This window comes from Rattus rattus, chromosome 9 (assembly GCF_011064425.1).
Source record: "Rattus rattus isolate New Zealand chromosome 9, Rrattus_CSIRO_v1, whole genome shotgun sequence".
Classification (NCBI taxonomy): domain Eukaryota; kingdom Metazoa; phylum Chordata; class Mammalia; order Rodentia; family Muridae; genus Rattus; species Rattus rattus.
Window position 1 is genome coordinate 36,464,917 of NC_046162.1, and position 24,920 is coordinate 36,489,836.

Here is a 24,920-nt window from a genome sequence, read left to right on the forward strand (position 1 = left end):
TGAGCACAAAGTTAAAAACACAATCCAACAGTACCAGCTCCACAGACAGCATGGAAATAAATGGGCAAGAGACTGGAGTGGGAAGCTTCTGGAAGAAGGCTAGCATTCCTGAGACCCAGGCTTCCTACAGTGCACCTGCCCCCTCACTGAGATGCAGAAAGTGCTGGAAGTTTGGAGGCCCCAGGCAAGCTGCAGCAGAGAACATGCAGATGCAGCTAAGTGAGCAGCTTATCTTTGGGGGGGCTGCCTGCCACACAGCAGAGGGCTGGCTGGGAATAGCCATTGTACTCACCACCACAGGGGGACACAGAACAGCCCAGGCAGTGTCAGTGCCAACAGCAGCATCCTCCAGTCTCGGATGAAGTATGCAAACAGCGGCAGCACCATGTAGCCGATGGCAAAAAATGTACAGACTCCCAACGTGGAGAAGAGGATGCGAACCGACTTGCTCAGGATTTCAGTCCCTGTTCAAAACGATGGGCAGGCAGTATTAGCATTTCTGCTCTCTTCAACATCTGCTTTTTGAGACGGGAGTCTCTTTCCAATGCTGGGGATTGAATCCATGAATGTCTGGCAAGGGCTCTACCATTGAAACTACTGCCTTCTGGCAATGCTGTGTTCTCAGAGTAAGAGGCTAGTGTGAGACATGGAGACTGTCTTGCCCAAGAGAAAGGAAGTGGCTCTTTCAAGACGCTGCATGGAGTCAGGCTGTGGGAGGTTTGTCCACAACTCTCATCTGTATGTGAACACTCACTCACTGGCCCATGAGACAACAGTGGCTCTCCCAGCTGTCAGGACACCCCTTGTCCTTGAACCCTGAGACATGACACTCAGAAGCCAGCTGCCTCTGGAGTTTCCCAGAGCTGGCAGCCTGTACTGGAGCTGATGTTCCCCAGGCAGACAGTGTTCTAATGTCCCTGAAAGTGACATCCCAGGTGACAGGCACACACTCAGTGACTAGAGCAAACGCTCAAAGCCACATGCAGTTGGCATTGTCTCAGGGAAAGCTAAACTGGCAGTGGGTTTCTGTCCCGTGCAGCAAGCACACAGCAGACCACTCAGCAGCAGGTTTTCAGAGATGGTGTCACTTAGGTTAGGATCTTAGCACAGCCTCTGTCATGGAGCCTTAGCCCTTTCTAGAATCCACTCTTGGCCTTCTGACCTGAAGGCAGGGATATAGCCGACAGCAAGAGCTTTATTTTTTTGTATAGGACTTGCCCACACTACAAAACACTGATAATATCAATGGTCAACTTGAAGAGTCTAGAATCACTCGGAAGAGACTTTGAGCATGTCTGCAAGAGTTTCTGGATTGGGTTAACTGATCCAGGAACACCCTTCATAAATGTGGACAGCAGGCCTGGAGAGTTGGCTCAGCGGTTAAGAGCACTGTCTGCTCTTCCAGAGGTCCTGAGTTCAATTCCCAGCAACCACATGGTGGGTCATAACCATCTGAAATGGGATCCGAATCCCTCTTCTGTGTATCTGAAGACAGCTACAGTGTACTCATATAAAATAAAATAAATCTTAAAAAAAAAGAAAATTTAATAAATGTGGACAGCACTGGTGTGTGGCATGGGGTCCTCTACTGAATAGAAAAGGAGAGAGTAAGTCACACTCCTCAGTGGTTCCCCTCCTGATGCGTTTCTTTCAGTTTCTTCTTTTTTTTTTCTTTTTTCTTTTTTCTTTTTCTTTTTTTGGAGCTGGGGACCGAACCCAGGGCCTTGCGCTTGCTAGGCAAGCGCTCTACCACCGAGCTAAATCCCCAACCCCTCTTTCAGTTTCTTGAGAGAGCTGAGGCTGGGTATCTCATGATCCTCACAGAGCAGGGGCATCCTTCAGCCTGTACACTCATTCCGAAGGACGCCGTCTGATTGCTCTGAGTTTCATGAGTGTCATTTCCAGATGTTTCCTTACTCTGTGAATGAAATGCACTCTGCCATGACCTGGCTGTCTTTGGGTCTCTGGCTGGGATTATAATATGACAATGAACAGGTATGGTGTGTGTGTGTGTGTGTGTGTGTGTGTGTGTGTGTGTGTGTGTGTGTGTGTGTGTTTCCTGAGGAAAAAAATCCAGAAGCTGAGAATTTGATCATGGAAAAGAAACACACACGGGACCCGTTTGTGCCTGAGGCCAGGGAGAGAAACCGTAGCACTGGGAGAAACCATAGCGAAGAGCAGACGGTAGCAGACTCGGCATGCTTTGCCTTGCACCAGGTCCCAGGCAAGGACAGAGCTCTGCAGCCTGTGGACCTCAGTGGGCTATGCAAACAGCTCCTTAAAAGCCCCACTGCTCTCTAACTTTGAGGACCTCTCCCTTCCTTACACATTGCTGTCATTTGAGTCAGAAATGTCCCCCATAGGCTCATGCATTTGACCGCATAGCCTCAGCTCATGGCACCACTGGGGGAAGTGATGGAGCCTTCAGGAGGTGAAGCCTTGCTAGAGGAAGTACATCTAGGAGTAGGCTTTTCGGTTTTATAGTCTGACTCCCCTTGCTTTTCTCGCCGTGCTTCCTACGTAGGGAGAAAATGTTGTCACTCTGTTTCTTGACTGTCATGTCCACCTCATGATCCTGCTGCCATGCCTTCCCCACCATGACAGACTGTAGCCCCCTGGAACCCCCCTGGAACTGTAAGCCAAAATAAACATTTCTTTCTCCTAAGGTGCCTGTTGTCAGGGTATTATAACACAACCACAGAGCAGCAACCAAGATGTGAATAATCACCAACATTGTGCATTGTCTTGATTACCATCACCACCACCATCACCACCACCACCACCACCACCACCATCATCACCACCATCACCACCATCATCACCATCACCACCACCATCACCACCACCACCACCACCATCACCACCACCACCATCATCATTATCATCATCACCACCATCACCACCATTATCACCATCACCACCACCATCACCATCATCACCACCACCATCATCATTATCATCATCACCACCATCACCACCATTATCACCATCACTACCACCATCATCATCACCACCATCACCACCACCACCATCATCATTATCATCATCACCACCACCATTGTCACCATCATCATCACCATCATCACCACCACCACCATCATCATTATCATTATTACCATCATCACCACCATTGTCACCATCACCACCACCATCATCACCATCATCACCATCATCACCACCACCACCATCATCACTACTGCCATCATTTCCATCATCATCGTCTTCACAGCCAACACTTTTCTGGCCAGTTCTTTAAGCCCGACTTCAGGGTAAGCGCTTATATAAATGATGCCTTTGACCATTATCTTACATTCAGCTGAGACATAAGGCGCTGAAGGCACTTGCCTACAATCATTTATCTGTGACAGTGATACAAACTGGAAGTGGCAGCTCATAGTTAAAAATCCCAGAACTCACCAAGTGGAAGGAAGAAGGCCAGGAGCTCTTTGGTGGCATAAATTCTAAGCTCAACGTCAGCTTGGGCTATAAGAGACCATGTCTCAAAACCACAAACGAAGGGGCTAGAGAGGCGGTTCGGTGGGTCAAGTGTTGGCTGATCAAGTAAGGACCTGCATTTAGATCCCCAGAGCCTGTATGAAAATTGGGTGGACTGCACATGTTTGGAACTCCAGCACTTGGGGATGGGAACAGGAAGATCCCGAGAGCTTGCTGGCCAGTCAGTCTAGCTGAACCGGTAAGTTCCAGATTCAGTGAGAGAGTGATAGAGGAAGACATAAGATATTAACCTCTGCTCTCCACACATGCACATTCACACACTTGAACATCACACATGCACATTCACACACTTGAACATCACACATGTACATTCACACATTAACATCACACATGCACATACATACACTTGAACATCACACATGCACATACACATACTTGAACATCACACATGCACATACATACACTTGAACATCACACATGCACATACACACTCTTGAACATCACACATGCACATACACACACTTGAACATTACACATGCACATAGACACATGAACAGAACACAAACAAATCAAAATCCTAGAGCAAACAAATGAACCCAAACACAGTGATAAAGCCAGGATGTAAGCCGTATCTCTCAACTATGCATGTCTGGTCTTCAAGGAGAAAATTCCCCGGGCAGGCCCTTTGTCTTATGAACCAGTCCTTCAGCTGGGCCGCTAGTGGAGACACAAGAGATGTGTCTTTCCTGTCTTGTGAGGTGGAATGTCTTTCAGTCCTTCCTGGGCTGATCATTAAACTGGCTAAGAGACACACAGTTCTCTGTAAGGAACACCAGGAAAGGGCCCCAAGCCTGGCAGATGCAAGGAACTCTCCGTGTGCTCACCTGGGGAAAAGACCCATGGCAGAGATGACTTCTGGATTTGCTGACCCAGATCCCTATCCTCAGGAGCTCAGGAGGCTCCTGATCCTAGGCAAAGTCTGGCTTCTCAATGTCTCTGGAGAACAAAATTCTCACATCCCAATCAAAGGGCCCTGGTTCTGATGAGGCCACGGCAGCTCTAGGAGATTATGCCACTAGTTGGCCTCTACCTGGCAGGCTGCCTTCCCTTTGCACCAAAATGTTGTCATCCAGCCCCAGGAAACACTAGGCACTCCATGAGGAGGCAGCCGGACAGGCAACACAATGCAACTGAAACCTACGGCGATTCTAGCTCAGGGAACAAACTTGGGAAACAGATGTGCTAGGATGGATTAAGGGAGGAGTGTCCTGCATCACAATGGGGAGAGTGTGGGCTCCTCTATGCTAAGTCCCCCTGTGATGGATAATACTCCTTGTTAATTTGATGGGATCTAGAATCACCTAGGAGACAAATCTCTGGTATGTTTGTGAGGGGTTCCTGTTGTGGATTGGTTCTAATGCCATTTGTGTTAATGGGCTCCTGAAATCACTCCAGAACCCACATGTCTGTGCTGAGAGTCCCTGCCCCTAGTTGTCTCTGAATGGGACATAAAGTTGCCATCAGGCAACGGCTGGGCAGGAAGACAGAGGCAGGACTTTTAGGATCCCTGGCAAGAAATTCAGGAGAGAAGGAAGAAGGACTCCTCCATGACAAGGGTGTAGGAGATGGACCACACTGGGAAGGTGCAGGAGGGAGAGACGGCCAAAATGTAGGTGCGAAGGGGAAAACAGCCTCAGGAGGGCCCCAGAAGAGTCCAGGGCAGCAAGGATAAAATATAGATTTAGTAAGCATTAACTCAGGAATATCAGAGTGGGGTGTATTAGCCACACGAAGGTTCAGGAGTGGCTTAACTATTGAGCTAATTAAGGCCTACTAAAATATAAAGGTTGTGTGTGTGTGCGCGTGTGTGCGTGTGTGCGTGCTTTCCATCTGGGATCCAGAACATAAGGGTGGATGGCAAGAAGTGTGTGTGCACGTGCCAGGAGATGGAGCAGATTTGACAATTTACCTCATCAGGCTTCTATTGGGTTAACTGAGGAGAAAGGCCCACCATAAATGTGGGTGGGAGCAGGGTGTGGGATAGGGCGCCTGGCTGAATAGAAAGGAGAAGGCCAGGTGGGCACAAGCATCCATCTCTCCCTGCTTCCTGTGACGGGGGAGCAATGTGCTCAGGGGGCTTCCTCTGCCATGACACAGAAAACGAAATCCGGGTTTTTGAGATAAGCTAGCCTGTGGTATATGGCTATGTCCTTCCATTCAAATAGACCAGGACATTTATTTTTCAAGTTTAAAGCATTTAAGGGCTGGAGTGTAGATCAGTTAGATAGTGCGTGCAAGAAACCCTCAGATCGATCCTTAGTATAAAAAGTACATTAATACATTAGCGAAAAGCAATACAAAATAAGTATGTGGCTGATAAAAGCTGTGTAACTAATGCGGTTAAATTTCAAATGTGTCTGAGGTCCCTGGTAGCCAGAGTTATAGAGCACATGTCATCAGGCGCGTACTTATTGAAAGGGAAACATATGGTCTGGAGGAAGCAAGATTTAAACATGTCTAAAGAGATGCTACAGCAAGGACAGCAGGGGTGGGGGCAGGGTAATGGCTGGGTGTTGACGTTAGAAGTGCTGGGGGGAAAATACTAAATTGGTGGATCAATCAAGGCAGGAGGTGTTTAGGTTTTCTGTAGATAGAGCACCAGGGGGCGCTGCTGCGCTGCAGGAAAACCAGCAGCTACCAAGTCTGTCCTTCCACCAAGTCCTCCCTTGCAGAGAAGCGGTTCGTTACCGGGGATGAAGGAAAACCACTCTAGCATTTTACCCAGAAGTCTATAGGCAGGTTGAGGGTACTATGCCTGAGATTGTCACGGGGCCTAGAAAGCTGGGGTGTGAGAAGTTCATTGACCCTGATTTTGAGTCTCACTTCCCTCGCTCTGGGAGGTGCATCCACCCTGTGTTGCTTTGAGGATCTTGAGTTTGGCTTGCCTTTTGTATTACCCCGAGACGTTTGCAAGCCTGGTGAGGTTTTTAAGAGCAGCCCAGAAGAAGGCTCATTTCTGTGCTGCTTTGGGAACAATTCGGGCTCTGGAATCAATGCAAAGATTAATCTTCAGGATGAACGTTTACCATCTCAAGCATCCAGATTTCCAGAGAAGGGAGGATCAAAGGTCAGGGAAATTCTCAAATAACAACAATCTGTTGGGTTCAAAACTGGCTTCGAGGAAAAAAAAAAAAAAAAAAACCCAAAAAACCCCAAAAGCCTGGAAAGTAGCTATTTTATTCCCGAAACACCAGGGGGCGCTGCTGCGCCACAGGAAAACCAGCAGCCACCACGTCTGTCCTTCCACCAAGTCCTCCTTTGCAGGAGCTGCCTGGGACTCCATCTGTCCTGGGACAGATCAGTGACAGTCTTAGGCCGTCAGACCTCAGATCTTAACACAAGTGTTATCCCAGAACCTAATGTTATCAGTTTCCCTCTGAGCCCACTAGAATGAGAAGGGTGGGCCAGGTAATCAGGGAGCCCTGTGTCTGTAGACACACCTAAGCTCCAAACTACCCTTGACCTGGCCCTCTTCTTCTCTACCCAGCATGTGAGGCCGTGGTCACGTGGGGAGGAGGGAGGGCTGGGGAAGGCAGTGCCAGAGCTGTGGGGCGTGGGGGGGCTGTGGCTGCGGCTGGGTGGCTGAGCCTGGGGATAAAGTGCTTGCCGTACAAAGATGAGGAAGTGAGCTCAAATGCCCAGGACCCGCCTAACAGAGCTGGGCACTATGGAACACGCCTGAAACCCCAGTGCTGGTGGGACAGAGACAGGAGGCCCTCTGGGGTAAGTTAGCCCGAGAGCTCCAAGTGTAATGTAAGAGCTCGTGCCAAAAAGTAAGGTGAATGCTAGCTGGTTGGCTCAGTGCCAGTCCTGATCAGCTGAGTTGACTCCCAGGGCCCAGTGTGGTGGAAGGAGAAAATGAGTTTTCACAACTTGTTCTCTGCTCTTCACACGTGTGCTATGGCTTGTGTACACCCCCTTCCACATACAAAATAAACATTAATTAAAAAAAACTAGGCAGAGAGCAATTGTGAAGGGCACCCAGTGCTTCCCTCTGCCTCAACCTACCCACACTCCTGTGCTCATACTTATGCATACATACACACAGACGGACAGACAGAGATGGACGGACAGACAGACAGACAGACAGACAGACAGACAGACACACACACACACACACACACACACACACACACACACACACCATCCTTGCTCCCAGCCTGGGCTGCTCTGCCTTTGTCTTTCCTTCCAGAGGGCCTTCCACATCCCACCCCTCCCAGGTCTTACATCACTCGTTGCTTGCAGCTCTTTTCTTTCTACGCAAACTTCTCTGCCTTCTACAGAAACAATAGTATTTGTTATGGTAAGGCATTGTCGCTGTTGTCGTTGTTCTTTTATGAGACCTGGTCTTGCTACATAGTCCAGGCTGTCCTAAAACTGAACATTCTCCTGTCTCTGTCTCCTGAGAACACATGTGCATCCTCACAGAGAACCTCAGAAAGACTCCTGTTCCACCCCTCATCCTTGGAAGGCCGAGAACCCCTCTCTTCATGCCATGGCCTGCTTAAGAGAGGGCTATCTATTGAGGCACATGGGACCGTGGGGCTCCCGCTTGCTCTATCTCTTCCCGTGAGGCCTCTCTCCTCCGACACGAGGCTGGGCCCGTGGCAAGAGGCCCTTCACCAATAATTAAAGGAATGGAATTTGGACAATTCCACCTTGGCAACCTGACAGAGTGTGCACATGTATTTGGCTAACAGAACATACCGCGGCCAAGGCCAGTGAGTCACAGGCTCCTGAGAGCAATCGGAACCACATAGGCAGGTGTGGGAAAGCCCATTCGAGTCCTATCACAGAGCACAGACAATAGTTATGCTGGAACAATGGGGAGAAACTGGGATAATTCCGGGCCAACTAGAATGATCGTGTTAAATATTATAGGACGTTTTGTTTATTGTGCTGTGGGTGCTCCGTCTCATCTCCTCTCATAATAAGGGGGTGTTAGAGAGTGTATTGGTGATCACACTTTTGAGAACACCCTGAACAATTTCCATGAAACTCACCTCATCTCCTCCCCCAGAAAAGCTGGAGAGTGTCCAGGGCCTCCCCAAGGCCTAGGAACTGATGGCTTGCCCTCCCTCAGCCTGGCTTTCCAACAGTAGGACTGTTATCAGAGAGGCACAGCTGTCCCGTGCGGAGCTCCTATGCTCTGGGTGTGGGCTCAGACTCAGGCCAAAGCAGATCTGCCCAGGTGGGACAGAATCCTGCCACCTAGCAGGTGCCTTTCCTTCCTCTATATATGCCACATCAACCCCACTAAGTCCCTTTCTAGACCACCAGCCTTCCGCCTTAATAGCCCAGACCAAGGACTTCATATCCCTGCTGTCTCCCCGCCCAGAACCTCCCGTCCCTAGCCCCTTGCTCCTGAGAATGTGACTCAGCTCCTGTATACCCCATCCCCCTCTGTGAGCCCCTGTCCTGCTGTGACAGGCACAAGGTGCCCGAAGCCGCAGCCCCCTCCACCACACACACGTGTCCAAGGTTGAGGACGGTGTAGACACACACTCAGTGTCTCCCTCCTCCCTGGCCTTTCACAGGGCTGACTGCATGAAGGTGCCCTGAACCTTAAAGTCGTTCCTACCGAGTATGAAGGCCACCACATAGTTGGAGATTTGGCCCATGCCCACGATGGCAAATAACACAGTAAACATCTCCCAGTTGGTTGAGAAAATCTGCACGAAGCTGAATCCAGTCTGCACAGCCATGGTGGCAAAGAGGACTTTCTTCCTGCCGAACCTGTAGAACAAAACATAGTTCAGGGTCAGTGGTGAAACTAAGCCTGGCTCCCCTGGAGTTTCTGTCCTGTATCAGGATGAAGGCAGACAGATGCAGGTTTGGTTCTTTCTTCCCCTTCCCCATGACATTCTGTCAGCCTCCTCCCTGGAGGAGCACCCATCTGCCCAGGAACTACCTTCCAAGGTACCAAGCCTCGCTTCTGGCAAACACGGGGCATCTTCTGTGAGGATCGCGTCAACAAATCTGATCTTTAGAAGGAGCTGAGGGAGGGCTGGAGAGCGGGGTGGTGGGCTGTGGCTTAGTGAACAGAGCAGGAATGAAGCTCCGACTTTTATCCCCAGAATGGGGTAAACTGGGTGTGGTGGGGCATATCTGTAATCGAAGCACTTGAGAGGTTGAGGCAGGAGGGACAGAAGCTCAAGGCCACTATAGCCATTCTGAGACCATCCTTAACCATCCTGGGCCTGTCTCAAAGAAAACAACCCTTCAAAGTGCAGTTTGAAAAGACTTCTATCCCCACATGGGAGTTCTGTAAGTTTAGAAACTCCCTCAAGGGCTGTTGCTTCTTAACCTTGGCTGCACTTGGAACCACCAGAGAGCTTTTAAAAAACGACAAGACAGTTCTTGACTTACAATGGTTCAGCTCAGGACGTCATGACTTGACAGTGGTGGGTAAGTGCTGTACACTGGGTTAGAACACCTGCTTTGACTTCTGCCCTTGGATTCTCTCCACTCTCCCTGCTGCACAGAGGTATGACCTGTGGGCCTCTCTATCCAGGCTGAGCATTAAGAGTGAGCGACACAGCTGACAGACCAGTGAAGGCAGACAACTGGCCCTCTACAGTTGGCTGTTTGCTGAGCTAGCATGTGCTATTAGGTGTGTAAAGACATTTTTTCGATCTAACATCTCTTCAGTTTAGGATGGACTTATCAGGACAGGCCTTAGGGAAAGTGAAGGAGCATCCCCTCTCATGCCAGCACCCCACTTTGCCCAGGTCTCATTTATCTGCAATGCAGTGAATATTGGGGTGTTATGAAGTTTCCCAGGTGTGTCTATGTGTCTCTAACATTGAGAACAACTGCTTTGTGGGAAGACGTCGTTCTCAGCCATGTCTGTTGTGTCACTGGTCAATTTAAGCTTTAGAATTTCATTCTGGTGATGCCCCATGGGCAGGCGGAGAATGGGCATGGGCAGGAGCTTCCTGCCTCATTCCCACTGGGCTTTAAAGCCGTGGGGAGGGTAAAATCCCCAGGAAACCTTATCCATCACTGCCAGTTAGCACTCCTACCTACCTTGGCCACAGGAAAACATCTAGAGCAGGTAAACATGACTCAGGGATACTGAAATCTTGTCTCCATGAAGCCCACAAGCTCTGGTGGCCGAAAGCCAGCGTGGGTCAGTTCTGTGGCTGCAGGCCCAGCCGTGGCTCAGCTCCCAGGCTCAGAGAGTGCATAGCAGGGGCCACTTGGCCTGACTCTAGCTTCTGGCTGTTTGTGCAGCAATGAGGAGTCGCCTACCCACTACCCTGACAAGTTGGGGGGCACAGTGTGGGGCAGTGATGGCAACAGCATCCTGCCCTGTGAAGGGGCTTGTGGTCCAAGGGCTCTGCTTTCTGGTGAGGTTGATACTGCCATCTCTTTGGCCAAAGCCCCGTGAGTTCAGTCTGGAAGCGTGAGAGGAGTGGGTCTTGGCAGGGTGCCGAGGCTAGGGTTACATGTTAGCCCCACGTGTGAAAGACTTGTTTATTGACTTTGCTAGTTTGACAGTGAGTGGGTAGGCAAGGTCTTGTCATGTAGGGGTGATGCAGTCAAGGTTGCACAGAAGACTTACCTGGGAAAGAGTTATTTAACTAGTCAGATAGGGTCTTGCTATCCAGTCCATGCTGACACTGAACTTGTAATCCTCTTCTCAAGCCCTAGCACCCCAAATGCTAGGCTCCTCCTATAATTTACCCAGTGCCCAGAGGGTTCTTCTCTGTGTAGAAAGCCCATGGATTTGGGCTTATGTCAAGATAGGCTGACATAGTAAATTGCTACATCCCGTCGCTCCCCATCCAGTGTCCTTACCTGTCTGACAGCTGCCCAGACACGAAGGAGCCACAGAGAACGCCTACGAAGAACAGGGAGGTGGTGAGGGGTGTCTTCCAGTCATCCTCACACACCAGATTCCACTGCCAACAAGACAGCATGCAGTGTGAGCCCAGTCCTCCAGCAGGACCCGCCCGTGCCCCACGCCAAGGAGCGCCAGATGGATGCCAGGTGCACTGCCCTCCCTTGTGCTGGCCCGCTGGCTCCGCGCAAAGGGTGCAGGCTGTATAGCTCTGGGTTTGACTCTGTCATTCAATGTGACAAGTACCTTGGGGTGTGCCACTGTCCCTCACTGAGATGCAGCTTCCCCTTCAAGAGGAAGGAGATGGCTTCGACCTGCTTATTTATACATAGATGTATCAAGAAGGCCAGCGAACCCTTAACCACAAAGCAGTATGAAGCAAAGGAGCCCTTGTCCCTCTGAGGCAGCCTAGCACAGGGGGAGAGATGTGAAAAGCCAGGAAAGTGAGGTGTAAGACATGGCCATCTGGTCCAAGAATAAAATGTCATCTCCTTTGCTGAACATTGAAAATAGCCCAGTGCTGTGTGAGTTTATTTTTTTAAGCAGACTTCTCTGGAGAGTGTTGGCTCTCTAATCCCCTAAAACGTAGATGGAGCACGTGACCCATTCCAGAAACTGCTGTGCTAGTCCTACCCACCCTTTTCAGGGGTTTTCTGAGCCACCTTCCTCAAATCCTCTCCCCCTCCTTTTCAGTCAGCCTTCCCAACAGTATGGTTCCTCCCATCCACAAAGCCCTGTGGGCTGCTACCAAGCTAACAAGTTCCTGCTGGTGGATCCATAAAACCAGTTTCAGCTAGAGTTTCTGTTCCCAGATTTCCTCTGAAGTCAATTCAGCCCAGTCTCAAGGGAGGCTGCAGAGATTTCAAACTGTGTTTCATGACCTCCGTTTATGTATTTTGGACTTGAAGTATGTATGGGAACAGTGCGTCACAAGACGATCTGGCTGAGGAGAAGGACCCTTGCCTCCGGCCTATCCCTTGCTCCCCTGAATGGGTACCTGGCATCCATGGGGTTTGTGGAGCAATTCTGTTCTTATTCCCCATAGCTGCTGCCCTCAAAGTGCAGTTGAGTTAAATTAATTCATGTATATGCATCATTCCATATCTCATCCTGTAGTACAGAGAGGTCTTTCTAGAAATACGAACGAACAATCAAAAAAGCTTAGGCCAAAAAAAAGCTAAGGCAATCAGGGCAAACAAGGTCAGGGAGGTTATAAAACCTCAGGCCAGAAGTCACACCGGACTGTCCTGCTCAAGGGTTTGCTTTTGGCAATGGGGTTTGAGAGCTGGCTTTAGAACCTTTTTCTAGCAGCTCGGTTTTAGAAGGGCCTGCTCAGTGATCAAGCCCTCTGCACAACGACAGCTTGCTTAAGCCTTCTGCTTGCCTAAGTCCTGAGACTCAAGAATTAGTCCTTGAGACTTCCTTCCGTAAGGGGTCACTCTAGACCTCTGATGCTGGTTGAGGTGTCAAAGTACGGCTCTGCAGAAGAAGATCATGGACCAGGAAGTAAGCTCTTTAACCCCCCAGAAACAACCCGAGGATCAGTGCGAGGCTCCTTAGACTGAGGTTTGCCTCACCTCATGCTATGGCGTGACTGTTCACTCATGGTGAAATTTAATCCCCACTGTAAGGTATTAAACAAGTAAACAGACTTAATCTAATGATGGCATTTGGAGGTAAGAATTTGGAGTGGTGATTAAGGTTAACTGAGGTAATGAGGGTGGGGCTTAACCCAAAGGGACAGCAGCTTTGGAAGAGGATAGATCTAGGGTAACAATTTTCTGTCTCACCGATACCCTGTGCAAGAAGGTTCACACCAGATACATTGAACTCCTCTGCCTTCATAACCTGCAGTTGAATAAGCCTTTATTCTATATGTGTGTTGACATGTGTACATGATTTTTAATATATATATTTATATATGCGTGCTACATACATGTGAGTGTGCGTCCACACATATTGCGAAGGGGAGAGGAATACATCAGGTATCTTCCGCTATCACTTTCTGCCTTATTCCTTTGAAATTCCAGGTCTCTCATCGAACTGGAAGTTCCCAATTTGGATAGGATAGCTGGCCAGTGCACTCCCAGGATCTGCCTGTCTCCAACCCTTAACGCTGGGGTTACAGACAAGTGCAGCCATGCCTGGCGTCCCTTTTACATGATTCCTGGGGATTTGAACTCAGCTGCATAAGCACCTGCACAGCAAGTACTCTTCCTCACTGAGCCATCTTGCCAGTCCAAACCTTCACTCTTTATAAACTACCCAGAAATGGGGCCAGTGAGATGGCTCAGAGTGCTAAGGTGCTTGCATAGTTAGCCTGGCCACCCAAGTTCAATTCCTGGAGCTCATGTAAAGGTGGAAGGAGAGAACCAACTGAGCAAAGTTGTCCCCTCACCTTCACCTGCACTCTGTGGTACAGCCCCCTCATCAACCACCCGCTCGAATAGTAATACATTAAATGAAGCTGAAAAGTAATTACTCAGAAATAAAAATGGATCTGAGGTCCCCGAATGAACTCTGGGAGAGAAGACAGACCACAAGCCTTCTACTGCTGTCCAGCCAGGCTCCAGTGTTTTGTCAGCCTATGGACCAGAAGTAGTAGGTGAGATGCACCTGAATGAATGGGTACCTTCTCCCAAAACTAGCTGGCCAAAGCATGGAAGACAGCTGAGAGTTCTAACTCTGACAGAGAGACACATCACTCTATCTCCAAGGGCAGGGCTTAGACCTCCTGATCTTCTTCCAGGAATGTGACACAAGGAGACAATTGCTTAGGACTATGGGGAGAAGGCACCGATAAATCTTATGCCAGCAGAGGTGTTCCCATGCCAGCTAGCAGCTGTCACTATTCCAGCTACTTAAAGGCAGCAAAGCACTTCCAAGTAGGATGTCCTCTGCTTTGAGGGTTTTTGTTGTTGTTGTTGTTGTTGTTGTTGTTGTTGTTTTGTTTTGTTTTGCTTTGCTTTTAACTGTTTCTCTGTCAGGACTTAATTGAGAGGCAAAGAAAGGACTTCGTGACAGGCATGGTGGCACACACCTTTAGGAAGGCAGAGGCAGACAGATAGATCTCTGAGTTCAAGGCCAGCCTGGTCTACAGAGTGAGTTCCAGAACAGCCAGGGCTACCAGAGAAACCCTGTCTCAAAAACTCAAGCCAACCAACCAAGCAACCAATCAAATAAAAGGACTGAGACAGAAAGGAAAGAGAAAGGCAGTTGGAGGTGGACCCAGACCCAGCGTGAGCAAAAACAAGGAGGAAATTCTATGTAACATGTAGGCCCAGTGCAACCTGAACTTTCTGGACCCATGATTCAAAACCTGCAAGTACAAAATTTAGATGACCTCCCCACCTCTTCCTCTCTCTTTACTTTTCTCTCTCCTTTCCTCTCTCTCCCTTTCTTCTCCCTCACATCTTCTCCCTCACACACATACACGTCAGAGGTCCATCAAATATTGCACTTGAGGATCCATCCACTTTACTTTTTGAGACAGGGTGACTCAGGGGACCTGAGACTCACTACAGGCAAGGCCGGTTGGCCAGGAAAGCCCCAGGGATCTCTGTCCACCCCTTCCCAGTGCTGGTATCACAGATGTACTTTTTCATGTGGGCTCTGGGGCTCGGACTCAAGTCACGCTGCTTGCATGGCAAACACTTTATTCACTGAGACATCTTCCTTGCCTCTGAAATGAAGGGTTTCTAGCCAGGCATGGTGGTACAAGTCTAGAGGAGCAAGCGTTTTGGGGTTAGCCTGTGCTGTACAGCAATCCCTTGGCTAAAAAAATAAACAAAAGCTTTTAAAGAAAGGAAAAACTCGAAACACACAAGCAGAACAATATAATCAAGTGTGGCCCTGTGTGGCTACTACAGGTTGCACACATGAAGCTAGCCTCAGGGGATGGGGATCAAACCTGTTCTCTCTGGCCAGAAGGATGGGTGCTGGGGTTGGGGGTGAGATTGAACCAGCTCCTTGCAACTCTCTTTCCTGAAGACCATGGCTGTGGGTCTCTTTCCCTCCAGGAGAAGGAAGAGGTACCCAACAAAGTGTCCTGACCAGCCATGAACACACAGTAGCCATTTGTCCCAGTTCCATATGGGGCACTACATGTCTTTTGGAACCTTGGTCAGGGTTAAACAACACGGCTGCCCATGGTTGGGCCTGGGGCTTTAGTTTCTTTTGAGGGCTTTTGTGTCCAGGGAGTCTCTTTGGAAAGCCCTGAGGGAGGGGTTGGGTTGGTTGGCAGAGAAATCTCTGCGGCTTGTGGGGCTATGGTCTAGTAAACCAAGCAATAGTCCAGAGAGAAGCCCTTCCACCCTAAGGCGTGTTGTTGGGGAAGCCACTTCCTGTGTAGCAGTGCCACTGTAGCGTACCTGTTGGAAGACCGACTTCTTCTGATGGGACCAAGCTGCTCCCTACCTGTGAATCGCACATGAACACACCACGCAAACAAGCTTCCAGTTAGAGAATCAGAACCTAAAGGCGGAAGCTTCAGATGGCTGGCATCACATTGGGAAATGTTCTTTTAAACACTATGTTTCCAAAACAGGCTCCCCATCTCCTCTCCGGTGAAAGAGTGAAATGTGGTAACCAGCTGTCTCAAGCCATGCAGGGGGAAGGGTACTGGATGTGCAACCCCAGCTCCTCGGGGTCTAAGACCAAGGTTCCTACAACAGAGCAGGGTGCAATCTACCTAGCTGGATCATAGGCCCTTCAGATCTGTTTCAGTAGATGTTTCAGAAGGTGATGAGGAACAGTCTGAGGATGTAGGTCAATGGCAGAGTGCTTGCCCAACAAACACAAGCCCTGGATCCAATCTTACACTGCTGTGAGGAGAACAAACAAACAAGAAGAAGAGGTGAAAGGTCACTCTTGGCTTCCTGTGCCTCCTGACATTATCATCATAAGAGTAACAACCATAGTGGGTTTTTTTTTTTTGTTTTTGTTTTGTTTTGTTTTGTTTTGTTTTTCAAGATGAGGTCTCAAATAGCCCAGGCTGGCTTTGAACTTGTTATGTATCTGTGGATGACCTTGAACTTCAGCTCTTCTCAAGGGCTGAGATTACAGACCTGTGCTTCCACACCCAGTGACTGTAGTATCCTGGGTGCTTAGTGTACATGCTGTGTTGCTTCAAGAGCTCTCAATGTTGTCCTAGGGGACGGCTACTCCTTTTTTTTTCTCATTTCATAAATGAATAAATGAAGGCATTGGAGCAATGAAGGGACCCGTCCAAATTTTTTTTTTTTACTGGACTGATCAAAGGAATTAATTAATCATTTGTTCAGCTAACATTAAATACCTGCCCCAGGCCAGGGTATGTGTTAGGCATAGGACATAGTTCTTTCCTCCATAAAAGCTCAAGGTCGAGCAAGACAGACCAGCTATGCACGTGTGTCTGCACGAGGCCCACATCCTCATTAGTAGGCTCTACTCTGAGCTACATCTTCCTTGCTCTCGAGCTAGAGGGAAAGAACACGGCAACCTCCCTTAGCCCTCATCAAAGGATTATGCTCTCATGCCTGAATAATTAGTACAATTGTGTTTTAGATGCTAGAACAGCACAGGGCTGGGCACCTGGTACATACCAAAACAGTTGAGGAATGAAGACTGACCAAATTAGGAGTAATAGCGAAGTGTGGTTCTGGGGCTGAGGAGTACCTATGTTTTCTATACTTGAAAGATGCGTTTGATTCTGAACTCTCCCTGTAGTCAAGCCTGGCAGTTTCAGCTTGTTCAAAAGTCATAAAAGACCATAAAGATAAGTCCTACGCAAAGCCGAAAATCCTGCAGGGCAGTCTGACGCTGAGCAAAGGGCACAGGCTTTCTGGGATTCTGGCACTTCTGATGTGTGACCTCACCTCTCGTGCACTCTTATCAGCCTGCTTCCTTATTAAAAAAAATAGTTGTGTGTATGTGGTATATGCATGTGTTTTATGTAGGTACACAGGTACACACGCCTGTGTGTGGGGGGGCCAGAGGTCTGCATGGCTGTGTGCATATATATGGAGGTCTTCCTCCACTGTGTATATTGGGAGACAAGGTCTCTCACCAAACTTGAGTTCGCCGTCTGGCTGGGCCAGTGGGATCTGCTTGTTTCCATGTCCTCAGTGCTGGAGTTATATAGCACCATGCTATCATGTCAGGCTTTTATGGGGATCTCAACCCGGTCCCCCTGCTTTCAAGGCAGCCATCTTACTGATGGAGTCGTCTCTCCAGTCCACCTGCTCCATTATCTTTAAAGATGAGACCCAAGTCCCTCCTGAGACAGGGAGTGCAAGTGCAAGCAAACTTCTTTCAGGAAAGGTTCCCTCTCGAACATCCATCCCATACCTTTGTGCTAAAGCCACGACTTAACGTCATGCAGGTAATAAAGTGTTTACTTGTGAACCTGACTTGAGGAAAAGAGATTCCTACAAATAAAACTTCTTCCATCCAAGTATGAAAAAAAGCTAGAAAAGTTCTTACCACAAGGTCTAAAATCCTTCTATAAACAGACTTTAATCCCAGAGGTGACTGTGAATAAGAAATTAGCATCGGTCCATTTAAGAATGAGCAACGGGTCTCTAGAGTGTCCTCTCAGGTTAGCCTCCTCCCGGGAGGAAAGGAAGAGGCAACAGTTAACAACATAGGCATCCACCCCAGCTCTTTCCTTATAACTTGACTGTGAAATTTCTTGACCATCTGCAAAATAGAGAAACAGAAACAAAGACCCCGGGTGTTTAATTCCTTTTTGTTAATGATAGGTTTGTTGAGATAAACTTTTACATAACAGAAATCACACTTGTGAATTGTGCAGTTCTGCAGTTCTTGATGTAGCCACAGAATTGAGTGCATGGTGTCTTCAAGCTTTTGTGAGCTTGTATGTGTGTGTGCATATGCATGTGTGTATGTGTGTGTTTCTGTTTGATAGTGAGTGAGTATGTGTGAATGTGCATGTATGTATGTATGTGTGTGTTTCTGTGTGATAGTGATAGTTTGTGTATCTGTGCATGTGCATGTATGTATGTATATGTGTTTCTGTGTGATAGTGATAGTTTGTGTATCTGTGCATGTGCATGCATGTATGTATGTGTGTGTGTATGTTTGTGTTTCTGTTTAATAGTGACAGTGTGTGTGCATGTGCATGTATGTATGTGTGTGTTTCTGTGTGATAGTGACAGTATATGTATGTGTGGATGTATATGTATGTATGTATGCATGTATGTATGTATGTTTGTGTTTCTATTTAATAGTAATAGTGTGTATGCATGTGCATGTATGTATGTGTGTTTCTGTTTGATAGTGATAGTTTGTGTGTGTGTATGCATGTGCACGTATGAATGTGTGTGTGTGTTTCTGTGTAATAGTGCTGGTGCCTGATTGTCATGGTCCTGTGTGGAGGTCAGAGGAGAACCTGGGGCATCTTGCCTTGATTGAGGTAGGGTCTCTTTTCGTTGCCATTGTGTCTGTCTGATTAAATGGCCCTTCCAGGGATTCCCGTTTCCACCTCCCCTCTTGCCCTAGGAGCAGTGGGATCACAGACACATAATAGCTATCTGGCTTTACATGGGTTCTGGAGATCCGAACTCAGGCCCTTATATTTGTGCTGCCAGCACTTTACTCACTGAGCCAGCTCCCTAGTCCAACATCTTGTACTTTTGAATATTTCATCACTCTTTCTTTTTTCTTTTCTTTTTTTTTTTTTTGGAGCTGGGGACTGAACCCAGGGCCTTGTGCTTTCTAGGCAAGCGCTCTACCACTGAGCTAAACCCCCAACCCCATATTTCATCACTCTTGAACTAGCTCTCAAGCCCATTAACAGCAGGCAACCCTGATCAATTCTCTTCCCAGCCTAGACACTTATCCAGGATCTCACCACGTGGGTTTCTTTCCTGGGGATGGGTCATACAACATAGTCTTGAATCTAATTGCTTTTGTTTTGTTTTATAGCCCTAGGGACAGAACTGAAGGCCTTGTCCATGCCGGGCAAGCACTCTGACCCTGAACTACAGTCTTAACTTGACATGCTGTCTTTTTCATATGGTGTGATGCTTTCAAGGTTCATCACACTGTGGAAGCTTGGGTTAGTGCTTCATCCCTTTTTATTGGTGGATAATATTCCTAGTTTTGATACAGCATGGTCCTATCTAAGTGTATAGACATCGCACTGTTTTAGGCTACTGTGTGTAATGCCATCATACGTATTTATGTAGATTTTGTGTAGACATATATTTTAATTTCCCTTAGGAATTGTAATGTACTTCCAATAGTAATGTAATAGTTGGGTTATATGATAAATCTGTGTGTAGCCCTTAGGAGGGCTCTCAGTTTCCTATGGTGGCAATTTCATTTTACAACCCACTGACAGTGAATGAGACTTTCAAATCCCCTCAGCACTTGCTGGTGTGTACCTCTTTAATTTTGACCAAATAGATGTAAGGAGTCTCTCGTCATGGTTTTGATGGGCATTTTTCTAATGATTCTCAATGTTGAATTTTTTTTTGCATTGCATATGCTGATCAATTTGGGGACTATTGGCATCTTGACCACGTGTTTTCTGCTTCATGATCAGAACACAGTTTTTTTTTTATTTATATCTTTAATTTCTCTTAATGATGTCCTGTAGTTTTCAGAGTATACATTTTGAAAAACAATTTTTTTTGGTGACACTTATTCCTAACAGATTTTTTTAATTGTAGCACTGCCAGAAACACTGTTTTATTTTATTTTTATTTACATGCGTGTGCCTGTGTGAGTGCAGGGACATGGAGATCAGAAGAGGATGTTGGATCTCCTAAGGTTGGAGGTACAGGAATTTGTAAACTGCCAAACATGGGTGCTGGGAATCAAACCCTAGTCTTGGGCAAGAGCAGTGTGTACTCCAAACCACCAAGCCATTTCTTTGGCCCCTTTATTTCAGCTTTAAAAGATATCTTTGCCTAACATAGGAAGCCTGGTTGAAAGCTGTTCTCTCTCAGCAATTAGGCTGTCACCCCCATCGCCGCCATCACCTCGTCTTTTCTTATTTACTGAGGCGAGAAGCTAATTAGATACATTTGACTTCTCTTGCATGTGACAAGTCAGATTTTTTGCTGCTTTCAAAGTTTCCCCTTCGTGTTTTTCTTTTCGTATTTTTTATAATAACGTATAAAAGTGCGGATTTCTTTGTTTTATTCTATTTGGAGTTTGAGCCTCTGAGATGCACAGCGTAATAGTTTTCATCAAATTTGTAAGGGTTTTTAGCCATTTCATGGAGTATTTTTATCAAGAATTATCTATTTATTTTATGTACATGAGTGCACTGTCGATGTCTTCACACGCACCAGAAGAGGGCATCAGATCCCATTACAGATGGTTGTGAGCCACCATGTGGTTGCTGGGAATTGAACTCAGGACCTCTGGAAGAGCAGTTGGTGCTCTTAACCACTGAGCCATGTCTCCAGCCCCTTCTTAGAGTACCTTTTCCCTCAGTCTTTTCTCGTCTTCCTCTAATAGTCCCATTGTGCATATACGGGTGTGCTTAAAGGCATCCTGTGTTTCCCTGAGACTCTGTGCACTTGTGATTCCTTCCCCCCACTTTGTTCTTTGAATTATATAATTTCCAACAGCAGGTTTGATGGTTTTTCCTTTTGCCCGTCCAATTCTTCACCAATACTCTCTCGGGATTTTTATTTTCAGCTCTTGCTTATTTTTGTTGCTATCTATCCATCTATCCATTTATCTATTTATCTACCTACCTACCTATCTGTCTGTCTGTCTGTTTATCTATCTATCTTTCGTCTCTTTTCTGGTGTTCTTTACTTGATGAGAATGGTCTCCATGCCTCCTTTTATTTTAGAGTCACAGTTTCCGTAGCTCTTTGTACGTAAATATCAGCATCTTTGATTAAATCCGACAGGTAGGTCCCTCAGCTCAGCCCATGTCGCCTCCTTTCCTCTCCCCACTGTGGGAGTCGCAGTTTTCAGTTTCTTCTTATCTCACGCATGGGCATCAATAAACATAGACAAAGATTCAGATGAGATTTAAAGGAGCACTTAAGGCGTTATTAAAGTGTGGAACAATGTAAATAGGTAAATATTTTTGGAGTTTACCATTCAACGTATTCATTTAAAGTTGAAGAAGCAGGGGCTGGCAAGATGGCTGCACGGGTACAGGCAGATGTCCAGACTGATCACCTGAGACTGATCCCCGGTACCTCAGAGTGGAAAGGAGAACCGAGTCCCGCAGGTTGTTCTTCGGAATTCTGCATGCTTCCGCTGCACACATGCGTATAGCACACTAAATGGGTGATCGTAAATTTTTTTTTTTTTTTTTTTTTTTCGGAGCTGGGGACCGAACCCAGGGCCTTGCGCTTCCTAGGCAAGCGCTCTACCACTGAGCTAAATCCCCAACCCCGTAAATTTTTAAAAAGCAAAGAAGCAGAGGCCGGGTTGACGTCTCCCCTTTAGCTTTACAAGGCTGCGTCACTTCCTGATGGAATGGATGCCGATTTTGCTGATGTTTACCACTAAGCTGGGTCACCTCCGGTTAGGATACTGGGTGGAGTTGTTTTGAGGTTTGCTCTGACCTCAGGAAGGCTGCTCTCAGCCGCATTTTTCTGGTTGGCTGTTTCCTGGTGATGAGGCGCTCTGTGGAATAGCTGTGGCTCTATTAGAAATACTTTTGCAGTACCACAGCATCGCCATGCTTCCTGAGCCGTCCTCAGCTTCGCCGCCATGTACAGTCTCAGTGCTCTGTGTTCTTTGAGCCACTTCCGTCCCCCTTAAGAGCAGTAGGCAGGGAAGGTGGCCTGTTTCTCCCAGGGTGATGCCTCTTCATGAGGGAAATGCTAAGTGCGTGTGCAGCTGGCTTACCTCCACCCCCTCCCCCTCCCCCAACCCCAAGACAGGGGTTCTTGCTTGGCTTGCTTTCTGGCTTGCTTTGCTTCTCTTGCATAGATCCTGTGACCCAGAAACTAGCAAGGGGAAAAGCAACCAAGGCCCTGGGATCCTAAACCTAATGGCTGGTAGACAGAGCCGCCACTGTTTGCCGAGGGGCTGGGTGGAAAAGGATGGCAGCCTCTGACTTCCTGGCTGACTTCACCAGGATTTTAGTCACTGCAACCCAGAGCTCATGGATGTAGGGACGAGGTGAGGCAGGCATCGGTGGCCTTTCCTGACGGCACAATGTATCTATGAGTGTGAGTCACAGGGGGTGAGAGCCCTGTTTTCTTGGCTGCATCCATCTGTCTGTGCCAGGGTGTGACTGAGAAAATGGGTTGTGACTCCAACTTTTCTTTCAGTTGAGAGAGAGAGAGAGAGAGAGAGAGAGAGAGAGAGAGAGAGAGAGAGAGAGAGAGAGATTGAGATTAAAACAACCGGTCATGTCTGCTTCATCAAGAAGCAGACCTGTGTGGTATTTCCAAACACTGCTCTTTGGAAAGTCTGATAATCTTTTCATTTACTTACTGATCCGTAAATCCTATTTGGCGTGGAGAAAAAGCCATTTTCCAAAATGACCAAATGAAATTTTCTTCTTTTGGAAAGTTGTCTTAGTCTTTTCATTATTAAATAGTAAGTATTTTTTTCCACATTCTGGATACAAGTCCTTTATCACATATGTTTTTACATGAAGGTTTGTTTATTTATCTATCTTTCACTCTTTATTGATTCTTGGTGAGTTTCACATCATGCACTACCCCAGTCTCACTCCTCTCCCAGTCCCTTCATATCCACCCTCTGCCCTTGCAATCTCCCCCTCAAAAGGAAATAAAAACGAACAAAATCAACAAAACAAAACATAAAAACGTCTCGTCTCGGACTCTGTAGTGTGTCACAGTGCGTCCTACAGTAAACTCTTTTGTTCACACGTCTTTACTTGCAAATGTTCACTGCAGTGAGTCATCAGTCTAGTTTGAGGCCTCTGCCTTCTGCTACACTATCCATACCGGAATCTACTGGGACTCCTCTCAGATGTCCTGTTGTTGCCCTGTGTCACAGAGACCCTGCATGTTTGCATCTGCAGGACTGGCGTCTTCATGAACTCCAGCCATTCCTAGATGAGGTAGGCGTTGAGGTGGGCCAACTCAAAGTCCTGGATCTGGGACTGGATGGTAACTCCCCTACACCCACACCACCAGGGCAAACTCTCTAGGGCTGCCCTGGCTAGCTCACCCGCCATCTCAGCCAGCAAGGGGAAGGGCCACCTCTCCTGCTCTCAAGCCCTCAGGGAAAGCTCTCTTGAACCTATGCCACAAGAGCCAGTTCTACTGTGCTGCCTAGGAGAGGTGCAGGGACTGCTGCAGCCGATTCGAGTGGGGGCCAGCTCTCCAGAGTGACAAGCCAGTGAAGGGTGGGGCCAGCTCTGCGCAGCCCAGAACAGGGACCTCTGCATGGTCCTTGTGGTAATATGAGCTATGGACACTGACACAGACCCCTGCGGGTACATGGTCACGGACCCAGACATGGCCCTCAGTAGCAGCATGGACTGGGACTTCACCAAGGCCTCAGGTGGCAAGGCAGGTCCATTCCTCCCCACCCCCACCCCCAGCCTCCAGTTCCACCTCTCTTTGCTCAAGCTGCTCTGTTTCTCTTTCTCTCCCACCTCTCCATCACAACTTCCAAATCATAGTGGCTCAGAGGGAGGCATCAGATCTCCTGGAGCTGGATTTATGCATGAGTTGCAAATATTTTGGTTCTCCTCCTCCTCCTCCTCTTCTTCTTCCTCTTCCTCCTCTTCCTCTTCTTCTTTCTTCCTTCTTCTTCCTCTTCCTCTTCTTTCTTCCTTCTTATTCTTCTTCTTCCTCCTCTTCCTCTTCCTCTTCCTCTTCTTCTTCTTCTTCTTCCTCCTCCTCCTCCCCTCTCCTCTTCATCCTTCTCCTCCTCCTCTTCTCCCTCTCTTCCTCATCTTCCGTTTCTTTCTCTTCCTCCTCCTCTTCCTTCTCTTCCTCTTCTTCCTCTTCCTCCTCCTCCTCCCCTCTCCTCTTCGTCCTTCTCCTCCTCCTCTTCTCCCTCTCTTCCTCATCTTCCGTTTCTTTCTCTTCCTCCTCCTCTTCCTTCTTTTCCTCTTCTTCCTCTTCTTCCTCCTCCTCCCCTCTCCTCTTCGTCCTTCTCCTCCTCCTCTTCTCCCTCTCTTCCTCATCTTCCGTTTCTTTCTCTTACTCCTCCTCCTCTCCCACCTCCACCTCCTCCTCCTTTTCCTCCCCCTCCTCTTCTGGTTTTTCTGAGACAGGTTTCTCTGTGTAGCCCTTGCTGTCCTGGAACTTGCCCTGTAAACCATGCTGGTCTTGAACTCAGAAATCTGCCTGCCTCTGCCTCCCAAGTGCAGGGATTAACAGTGTGTGCGACCACGCCCAGGTCATATTTTACTTTATAAACAACATAGACAAGAGACTGCTGAACCTAACCATGTTTGCAAAGTCTTCCTTCCTTTTGATTGGGTTAAAGAAAAAACAGCAGTGGGTGGAGAGGTGCCAGTGAGGAGTTCTGTGGTCACCTGAGGCTGGGCCACAACTAAAAGAAGTTTTGGGCTGGAGATCCATTTTGTTGTTCTAGCACTCACCTAGTAGGCAAGATGCCTGGGCCATCCTGCCTCTACCCACTGA

At 47.8% G+C, this 24,920-nt stretch overlaps 1 protein-coding gene across 3 annotated transcripts in view; it reads right to left on the reverse strand.

Annotated features, from left to right (window-relative positions):
• Positions 1–24,920, reverse strand: part of LOC116910616 (solute carrier family 22 member 4) — a 95,732-nt gene that overhangs the window by 62,806 nt on the left and 8,006 nt on the right. For 2 of the 3 annotated variants that reach the window (XM_032914564.1, XM_032914563.1), the window contains exons 2-4: positions 11,320–11,423; positions 9,098–9,252; positions 293–464 (exon numbers count right to left, since the gene is read on the reverse strand). In XM_032914564.1, the coding sequence (XP_032770455.1) occupies positions 293–464; positions 9,098–9,252; positions 11,320–11,423 (431 nt within the window). Of the gene's footprint in view, positions 1–292; positions 465–9,097; positions 9,253–11,319; positions 11,424–17,824; positions 17,909–24,920 lie in introns of those variants that run through there. The other variant, XM_032914566.1, reaches the window with a different exon arrangement.